The sequence below is a fragment of the Sceloporus occidentalis genome, unplaced genomic scaffold (assembly GCF_023333645.1).
Source record: "Sceloporus occidentalis isolate IW3139 unplaced genomic scaffold, rSceOcc1.0.p SCAF_27, whole genome shotgun sequence".
Lineage (NCBI taxonomy): Eukaryota > Metazoa > Chordata > Lepidosauria > Squamata > Phrynosomatidae > Sceloporus > Sceloporus occidentalis.
The window spans coordinates 5110752-5121560 of NW_028317007.1; the positions used below are offsets into that span (position 1 = coordinate 5110752).

General features: G+C 44.6%; 1 protein-coding gene across 1 annotated transcript; it reads left to right on the forward strand.

Moving 5' to 3' along the window:
* The first annotated feature begins 3244 nt into the window (after positions 1-3244).
* On the forward strand, positions 3245-10595 carry LOC149299877 (bis(monoacylglycero)phosphate synthase CLN5-like). The gene is made up of 5 exons (XM_089485841.1): positions 3245-3312; positions 7313-7477; positions 8199-8373; positions 9707-9932; positions 10105-10595. The coding sequence occupies exons 1-5, from the start codon at positions 3245-3247 to the stop codon at positions 10593-10595; spliced, it is 1125 nt and encodes a 374-aa protein (XP_089341967.1).
* Positions 10596-10809: the final 214 nt, after the last annotated feature.

The following is a 10809-nucleotide window of genomic DNA, read 5'->3' on the forward strand; positions in this document are numbered from 1 at the left end:
ATGCGGGTAAACAGCCTCCGCAGCCGGTGACCGTCCGCACGATGTGCTTAGACAACCTCCCGTGCCGGCACCCCCCCGTGGGAAGTGCTGGCAGGGGAGGCTGCCTGAGCATATCAGAGAGTAGGATACAGGTCCCCTGCACCGCTGCGGGGATCTGTATCCTAACCCCGCTGCCTGCCCGGCGCCCGGGACTGCATGTCCCGGGCGTCGGGCGCTAGACCCCGAATATAGGCCGCACCCCCACTTTAAACACTTAAAGTGGGGGGAAAAAGTGCGGCCTATATTCGAGCCAATACGGTATATATATATATATATATATATATATATATATATATATATAATTGCTATCAGCAAACACACTGCTATCATGCCCAGGCAACCAGTACATGCTAGAACCTGGGCATGATAGGAGTGTGATTGCTGTTAGCAATCACACTCCTATCATGCTAAGTCAGCCAGCACATGCTGGAATCTGGGTATGCCTGGGCATGATAAGATTGTGATTGCTGTTAACAATTTTATATATATATATATATATATATATATATATATATACTGTTATTGATTTTTTTAAATAATTTTGGTGTGTTACTTTTAATAAAAGTGTTTTTTTTAAAGGTGGGGGGGTCATTTTTGGTTTTGTCCAAGTGAATGCTGAATTTTCGGTTTCGGTCCAGAATTTTCATTTCGGTGCATCCCTACATACTAAGCCAGACACTTAAGTGGTGGGCCTACACTAGAAGACTGCAACAGGCGGGCGGGATTGGACAAAAAATCAGCGGGAGCGGGATCAAAAAAGCAGTCCCGCGCAGGGCTCTAGCCTACACCACATCAATGTTTGGCTTAGTATATAGTGATAGGGGTTATGCTGCATTATTGTCAATGTCTGGCTTAATGTATAGTGAAAGGGATTATGCTACACCACCGTCAATGTGTGCCTCAGTATATAGTGATAGGTGTTATGCTGTACCCCCGTCAATGTTTGCCTCAGTATATAGTGATAGGTGTTATGCTGTACCCCCGCCAATGTTTGCCTCAGTATATAACGATAACAGTTATGCAGTACCACTGTCAATGTTTGCCTCAGTATATGATAACCGTTATCCTATGCAACCGTCAATGTTTGCCTCAGTATATAATGATAGCAGTTATGCTGTACCACCGTCAATGTTTACCTCAGTATATAATGATAACAGTTATTATATACTGAGGCAAACATTGACAATGGTATAGGATAACTGTTATCATTATATACCAAGGCAAACATTGACGGTGGTATAGGATGATAACAGTTATGCTGTACCACTGTCAATGTTTGCCTCAGTATATAATGATAGCAGATGTGCTGTACCACCGTGTCACGCTCTACCCAGGCTGCGAAGCTGCATGTCCTTTGTTTCCCTGTCTTGCTGTGATCCATTTCTGGATTTCTGTATGTTCTGTCCTGAACCTCTGATTCTTGGATTCCAGTCTTGCTCTTTACTTCAGCTCTGTTTCCTTTATAAGGTGTGCCCCACGCATGTGTTCTGTTTGTCTCAGTCAGCAGTCTACAGGTATTTCTCTTTGATATGTGTTTGGAGTTCATGTTTAGTTCTTCCGTAGGCAGGCTCTAGCGTTAGGACCCACCGTCATTGGAGTACTTTGGCGTAGTGGTGGGCTGAGCATACTATGACTATACTATGACTCCAAGAGGCAATCGGATTTCTCCTTGGATCAATAAGCTCTAAAATATTCATGTTATTATATTTATAGCCCTGTATGTCATGCCTTTCTAAAATAAAATATCCAGACCCCTTTTGAAGGTATCTAATGTATTGGATAACACCACCTCCCTTGGCAGTGAATTCCATACCTTTATTGTCCTTACTGTAAAGAATCCCTTCCTTTGTCGTCTATGAAATCTCCGCTCTTCCATTCTCAGAGGGTGACCTCTTGTTCTTTGTACATTTCTGTTAATGAACAGGTCACTGAAGAGTTGGTTGTATTGGCCCTGCATATATTTATATAATGTTATCATATCCCCTCTGAGACGCCGTTTTTCTAGCATATATAATTTAAATTTTATTAGTCTCTCTTCATAACTAGTATCTCCCAATCAACCTTTTTAATTTTGTAGCCCTCCTTTGCACTTTTTCTAGTTCCATAATGTCCTTTTTAAGGACCGATGCCCAGAATTGTACCGCATATTCAAGGTGAGGTCGTACCAATTACCTGTAAAGAGGCAAGATAATATCCTCCTCCCTTGAATCAATAACTCTTTTTATGCATGCCAAAACCTTATTGGCCCTCGCAGCTGCTTGCTGGCATTGCGCACTGTTGTCAAGTCTGTTGTCAACTGTTATTCCTTCTCATTGGTAGTTTTCCCCAAGGATATTCCATTTAAAGAATACGTTGCATTTTTATTATTTTTACCATAATGCATAACTTTGGATTTCTCTATATTGAACCTCATATGCCAATTGCACGCCCAGTCCCCAACTCTGTCTAAATCTTCCTGCAAAGAAACATGAAGATTAGTCTCAATTACACTGCCTAATTTTGTGTCATCAGCAAAAACTGTGACATGGCTCTCAATGCAGTTTGGGAAATTATTTATAAATAAATTAAAAAGAAGAGGACCGAGGACAGACCCCTTAGGCGCTCCACTTAATACCTGCGTACAGGCTGAGAAACATCCATTCACAACAACTCTCTTCATTCTATCTTTTAGCCAATTTCCGATCCAAAAACAGACATTTGCCCCTAAGCCTATTTCGGTTAATTTGTAGAGTAGCCTTTTATGTGGAACCGTATCAAATGCCTTAGAAAAGTCCAGATAAGTCACATCTACAGCCACACCCAGAGTATTAGTTTATTCACTTCTATATATTTCATTTTTTATTAATATGATTATTTAATTTAACTGGAGACACATGTGGACCCTAGCCTCAGATCACTGATGCGTGACTGATGCAGGGCCGTCTTTAAGGCAGGCCAAAAGGGGGAGCTGCTACTTGAGCCCTCAGCAACAGAGGTTGCGTGGGTCGCAACTGTGACCGGGCTCGCCATTATAGGGGGCCCGGACGACCCCCGCGATCACTTTCTCAGGAGCCCACTACTTATCTGTGTTGCTCGAGTGAGCAATGCCTCTTTCACAGCCATGTGGATGCAGGAACCCAGCGGAGTCATGTCACATACGCCACATACGTCACATGACCCTGCTGCGCGTCTGCTTCCCCTGGACTGTAAAACAGAAGTCGTTTGCATGGAGTGCAAGCAACACAGAAGGAAGCAGCGGCCCCTGCGGAAGTCTGCGAGACATTTGCAGTTCAGGTAAGGGGATAGGGGAGAATGTATGAGTAGGTGAGATTGAGTGATTTAATGAGTGAATATGTATCTGTGAATGAATTTTTGTGAATGAATATGTGTATGATAGCATGGATGTGTAAGTGAGGGGCCATGCCCCAGGCAGGCTCTTTTGGAGGGGCAGAGATGCCCCAGGCAGGTTCTTTTTTGGGGGGGCTGGCTGGGTGGCATAAATACACAATGTGGAGCTGGCTGGTGGCAATATGCAAGGGTGTGGGGGGCATTAATTCACAAGGTGGGTGCTGGCTGGGGCATAACATATATCCATTCTAAAAGGAGGGGCAGGCTGGGGATATAAATACACATAGGGCTGGCCAGGGGGCGATACACAAGGGGAAAAAAACACAAATGACATAAGCAGTCTGGAAAATAAAAAATATAAAGTATTGTTAGCCGGATGCAGGTGTCGGTGTGGCAGAGCCTGTCCTGTTGTGTGTGTTTGGGCGTTGGTGTGGCAGAGCCTGTCCTGGTGTGTGTGTGTTTGGGCGTTGGTGTGGCAGAGCCTGTCCTGGTATGTGTGTTTGGGTGTCGGTGTGGCAGAGCCTGTCCTGGTATGTGTGTGTTTGGGCACTGGTGTAGCAGAGCCTGTCCTGGTGTGTGTGTGGGGGCGTCGGTGTGGCAGAGCCTCTCCTGGTATGTGTGTTTGGGTGTCGGTGTGGCAGAGCCTGTCCTGGTGTGTGTGTGGGGGTGTCGGTGTGGTAGAGCCTTTCCTGGTGTGTGTGTGGGGGCGTCGGTGTGGCAGAGCCTGTCCTGGTATATGTGTGTTTGGGTGTCAGTGTGGAAGAGCCTGTCCTGGTATGTGTGTTTGTGTGGCAAAGCCTGTCTTGGTGAGCGTGTGTTTGGGGTTCAGTATGGCAAAACGTGTCCTGGTGTGTGTGTTTGGGTGTCGGTGTGGCAGAGCCTGTCCTGATGTGTGTATTTGGTTATCTGTTGACTGGCACTTTACTTGCTGAAGAAATAAGTTGAACTATTTAATTTTTACTTATCCAGAGATAAAACGCCCTTCTGAATTTGTAGTCACTTCAGAGGACAAAACTTTCTAGGCCCAGAAATCAGTGAGGAAAAGTAAAGGTTTTGTGTTATTTACTCTATTTCAGTCTGCATATATTATTAAAAAGGATTAGTGGCACTAAATTGTGGCTTCAGACATCCTGTGTATGATGATTTTTTTAAGTGTACTGATGTACTCCCAATCCCATCACATAAGATTCTATCTTATACTGTCGGTGTCAGGACCCGGGCGAGCAGGTCTGGTAGGAGTCCATGTGCAGGGGATACGGGGGACTCTGTCTGTACTCCTTTATGCATGGTGACAGAGAGGTAGGTACAGACAGAGTAGCAGAACTGGAAAGGACGGGAGCTGAGGCAGAGAGACGGGAGCAGAGGAAGGTGCAGGCTCGGGAGCTGAGGCAGAGAGACGGGAGCTGAGGCAGGTACAGGCTCGGGTGCAGGTGCAGGTACAGGCTCGGGTGCAGGTGCAGGTACCGGCTCGGGTGCGGGCCCACTGGCAGGTAAGCCCACAGGCAGGTTCAGGCACAGGTACAGGCTCGGGTGCGGGCCCACTGGCAGGTAAGCCCACAGGCAGGTTCAGGCACAGGTACAGGCTCGGGTGCGGGCCCACTGGCAGGTAAGCCCACAGTCAGGTTCAGGCACAGGTAACGGTGAGGCCCACTGGCAGGGCGGACGGGAACGGAGGCCCACTGGCAGGGCGGACGGGAACGGAGGCCCACTGGCAGGGCGGACGGGAACGGAGGCCCACTGGCAGGGCGGACGGGAACGGAGGCCCACCAGGCCAGGCACGTGTACAGGTTCATGCACGGGTACGGACTTACGCTCGGGTACTGGATCAGGCACGGGTTCAGGCTCAGGCACGGGTTCAGGCTCGGGTACGGGTACAGGTACAGGTACAGGTACAGGTACAGGTACAGGTACAGGTACAGGTACAGGTACAGGTACAGGTACAGGTACAGGTACAGGTACAGGTACAGGTACAGGTAGCGGCTCAGAGCAAAGGCAGTCCTACAACTACAATGCCAAGGCCCCGACTGATGGGCAGGGCAGGTCTTATAAAGGCAGGGCTTCACTCAGTCCATGAGGCGCAGCTGTACCTGATAATCAGGTTCAGATCACTCCAGAGGGAGGAGGGTGGCCACTAGTGGTAGCAGATGTATTAGCCTGACGTATGATTCAGCCATGGTTCAGGCAGCAGAGAGTGGACCCTGACAGTCGGCCGAGCACTGATGTTCTCTTCGGTGCACATGCATGCTGAGGAGTTCAGATTCTGTCTATTCTGTGTATTTTCTTTATTTCCATAAAAAGGCCCACCAAAATCATCAGCACCAGGCCCATGATGCTCTTAATCCAGCCCTGCCTAGCCCACACACATCACTGAGTGTCATGGAAGCTGAAGGGAACTGAATTAGAAACTGAGACAGAGGGCTGTAGCCAAAACTACCATGCGACATATCTGGATAGCACAAGGACCCAGCGGCTACATGGCTCATAGTCCTGCAGGGCTGCAGGAGGCAGACATGTTAAGAAAAAGAACAGAGCTGCATGTGGAACGAACAAGGAAGGAATGGATTGCAGTCGCATGACGAGACATTTACAGTTTAGGCTGAAGTTGAAGGGAGACAGTGGAGGGAAACAGCAGAGACCTAAGATACCCAATACCAATGGCGTCTATTTGTAGCACCTACAGGGGATAAATGGCTTCCTCTGTAAAGTGTGATCAGTGAGGATTCAGTGAAACAAAGTTGCCCGCCTTTCTTGCAGAATGATGTCATAGGAGGGCTGGATTAGAGGGGTTTGAAAATACTTCCAGCATTTTGGGTTGAAATCCCGGAAGTAACCTGTAGGTTTTGGAAGCAGAGTACACAGATTGGCTATAACACTATTACATGGTGTACAGTAGCCACAGAGGGTCAATAATAACAAAACTTACAGGTGAGTATTCAGAGTTAATACATGTTAGTACTGTTTTCATGTAATTTTAGGTAATGTGTTTTTACATTTACATGAAGTAAATGTTTGTTTTACGTTTCTTTGCTTAGCTTGCTCACACAGTAACACAATTTTTGGATTGAAGTGAGAATTTTGACCTAGTCGGAAACCGGTTGCGTTGACACGCAGTCAGCAGACGCAAGACACTTCCCTTTTAATTCCAGTAACTGTGAGGGTGATTTCTTATAAGGTGAAACCATGCAAGAGATTACAAAAAAACTCATTATCTCTGCAGACACTTTGAGCAGAAAGTACACGTAATGTGTACAATGCTTTGACTTTTATATACGCTTTTTATAAAGAACTTCTTTCTAAAATAAGAAACTCGGCCTCGGTGTATGTTCTATTATTTCTCTTGTGAAAGCCAAGTTCCTCAAGCTAACATATATTAAAAGTTAAATATCAGCAGAGCATTGATAATACATTAATTGTGTTACTATACAGAAGACTATACGTTATGGTTTATGGGCCTCTTTCGTGCGCAGGTATGAAGTATGGGGGATTTTCGAAGGAGGTTTTTTGTGATACGAAGAAACGCAATAGTCTGAATGACCCACAGCGTGCGCTTGTTTAAATCATTGCTTTACCCCCCTTTAGTTTAAATAGGCTATGCTGTGTAATCTTTTTTTTTTTTTGTCCTGTCACTCTCGGCTCTCTGCAGCAGTTACTTTTGTTGTATTTCGCAGTCCATATTTCCTTCTCTAATTACTAGTAGATAAAAAAAAAAACCACTGAAAAACAGTTATTACCAACTCCGGCCAAACCCCCTGAGAAATAACTTCTGCTTTTATATAATGGTCTTTGTTGTGTTTGTTTGGCCACCTTAAACTTCCAGTATATCTGCCCAATACCTTTCTAGGTGAGCAGGAACAGCGCTCATTTATTTTGCTCATAGCCCAAAGAGAACAGCTCCCAAGACTACATGCCTTCATGTCTTAAACCTAATCTAAGCGTTTGTCACTAGGGGAGTAAGTCTGATCGCAAACAGATCTTACCTGTTTTATCAGCTGATCCAGGATATGGACCTCACCTGTATCATGCTGCAAGGAGTACTGGCTGTACTTGTCCTGTGCTGTATACCAAATAGCACTTCTAAAGAGTTCCTGCAGCGGTGGCCGGTGCCCTACAAGTAAGTATGGGTTCAATTTTTAACACAGGCTTTAGAGAACAGTGCAATGAGAGTATGAACACATGCGCATGTTGCATCCAAGGGCAGACCTGCAGTTGTGCATGACTAAAGTCAGGAAGCAGACTCCTATAAATAAATAAAAAGGCAGTGAAGAAGGCATATGGTTTGCTTTAATCATACCAGAACTAAATATACACAACTAACTCTCATGATATAAACGTTGCAGAGGTGGCAACTGCGACCGCCCCAGTAGCTGCAGGTAACACCTGCAGTTGGTGACACAGAAAGTATAGCGATCATCCAATTGGATGATCTCTTACACTCTCTCGTTGCACACAACCTAATCCAGCATGCAGGTAGTGACAAAACATCCATTTCCTGCACTTTGGACCAGTCTGCATGGAGGGAGAGTGACACAGGCAAGCCTTTGTGGGGACTAAGGTGACGCAGGCAAGCTGTTTGGGGAAAAAACATGGCTCAGGCATGTTGATGACAATGATAGCACAGACAGGCTGTTGACGGGGACACTTTTTGCACTGGGGGCCCCGTGGTTTCAAGTTATGCCCCTGCATCTAGTAGTGGTTATATTTAAAAAGTCTGATTTTAGAAGGCAAGGAAGGATGCATTGTTAAAGATCAATAGACGGTACAAAAAGCTGTGGAATCTTACGAGCCACATTAGCTTCAGTGCCCATGAATAATTATGTTTGTATCAAATATAGACGTTTTGCTACACGTCCCAAGGCTGATGCGTACTGCCAAGCCAAGTATACATTCTGTCCCACTGGCTATGCAGATGGATCTATCCCTGTCATGAAGAATGAAGACACCATAGAAGTGTTTAGGTTGCAAGCTCCAGTTTGGGAATTCAAGTACGGGGATCTCTTGGGGCATTTTGTAAGTATTGCTTTATTCTGTTGCTTGTATAAATCACAATTTCAGTTAATACTTAGAAGCCAAAGGCATACCTGCACATCTCACACCATCAATCTCTTAATGTTTCCTTGGTTGGAAGTCATGTCATTGTTTAAACTAAGGGGCTGCACTGCCAGAGGAGTGCATAATTTACCCACTCAAGAAGCTTAAATGTGCTGTTTCACAAAACCGTTATTACACACTTTAGTAAATAATCCTTACCAGATCCTTCCTTAAAAGCAACTGATAGGTAAAGTAAATAACACTTATTATCTTGTTATCATGGCACCTGTCATGGAATATATAAGGCAGCAAGTGAACATTTTGTCCTTAAAAGTTGATGATTAAGAAGCAAGCGTAAGGATCTGAGGGACTTTGTGATGGCTAGATAACTGGGTCAGAGCATCTCCAAAGCTGCTGCTCTTGTAGGTTGTTCATGGTCTGCAGTGGTCAGTACTCATCAAAAGTTGTCCAAGGAAGGAAAAGCGGTGAACCGCCGACGGTCATGGGCCTTTCTTTTCTTTTACATCACGTAGATAGCCGGTTGCGTGTGCGTCGCTTACTTGGCAAACACATGGCACCAGGATGAGAAGAAGGCAAGCTGGCGGAGGCAGTGTGATGCTTTGGGCAATGATCTGCTGGGAAAACTCGGGTCCTGCCATCCATGTGGATGTTACTTTGACAAGTACCATCTACCTAAGCATTGTTGCGGACCATGTACACACTTTCATAGAAAAGGTATTCCCTGATGGCATTGGCCTCTTTCAGCAGGATAATGTGCCTTGCCACAAAGCAAAAATGGTTCAGGAATGCTTTGAGGAACACACTGAGTTCAAGGTGTTGACTTGGCCTCCAAATTCCCCAGATCTTAATCTAATCGAGCATCTGTGCAATGTGCTGGACAAACAAGTCCAATCCATGGAGGCCCCACCTAGCAACTTAAAGGATCTGCAGCTAACGTCTTTATGCCAGATACCACAGCACACCTTCAGAGGTCTAGTGGACCATACCTTGACGTGTCAGGGCTGTTTTCCCAGCAAAAGGGGGACTTACACAATATTTGGCAGGTGATCATGATGTTATGGCTGATCAGTATATAAACATGAACAGCACATGCTTTTGTGTCATGTGGTAATTAAGTGTACCCAACAAAAGTACTTAGTCAGACAAAATTGTTTTTAAAATGGCACATTCCCGTCTCCCAGGCAGTCCCCTGAAAAAAAATAAGGTGTATTAAAGTTCTTTCTAGTTCATATGGGAGTTCTGACGATTATGAATGCATTAGGTAAATTTATTTTTTTACTTATTTATACAGAAGATCATGCACGATGCTATTGGATTCCGGAGTTCCTTAACGGGTAGAAATTACACTGCTGAATGGTATGAACTTTTCCAACTTGGCAACTGCACTTTCCCTCATCTTAGGCCAGGCGTGGAGGAACCATTTTGGTGCAATCAAGGAGCAGCCTGTTTCTATGAGGGAATAGACGACGAGCACTGGAAAAGCAATGGAACTTTGGTCCATATAGCAACAATTTCAGGTAAACAACCCATGGCATGTATACTAACGGTCATTATTTATATCGTAAGCCCTGAGTGGGCCATGCCCTCCTTTTCATTACTGCCATCTTTCTTCTGTAATTATGCCTTGTGTACAACCATGAACTGAGTTTTAAGTGCAATCAATTTTTAGTAAATCTCTTTTTTGTACAGGTGCCATATTTAATCAGATGTCAAAATGGTTAAAAGAAGATAATGAGACTGGCATTTATTACGAGACGTGGACTGTGCAGGAACAGAAAAAGGCCAATGCGTCTGTGTGGTTTGAATCATATGACTGCAGCAAATTTGTGTTGCGAACATACCAGAAATTATGGGAGCTTGGAGCCAAGTTTAACAAAAAGATACAAACAAATTACACGCGTTTATTTTTGTACAGCAGGGAACCAACATACTTGGGAAATGGTTCCTCTATATTTGGTGCACATGGGAATAAATCATTGGCAGCAGACATTCACAAATTTTACTACCCTTATAGGCCACATCAGTCATTTAAAGAACTTCTTGTAAGTATTGTAGACATCTTTGATAAGGTTGTCTTACATAAGGTATTTTACCTGTTTTATAATTTTGAATATTGGCATTTACCATTGATGTACCCCTACATTAAGATAACATATGACGAAATACCTTTACCATCGTGAAAACATTTATGGTTTAAGAGCTTTAGATTGGTTGAGATTCACCTACTCATTACAATGGATCTACCTGTAGCCCATTCTAGAACAAAGCTTTCTGAAAAACAACTTTACAAATTGATCTGTAAGAAAGGTTTTAGGAGTTTAATTGGCCACAAGCAGCTTATCAGTGCCCCCCAAACAGCCTGCCTGTGCCATCTTTGCTCCAGCTTGTCAGTGC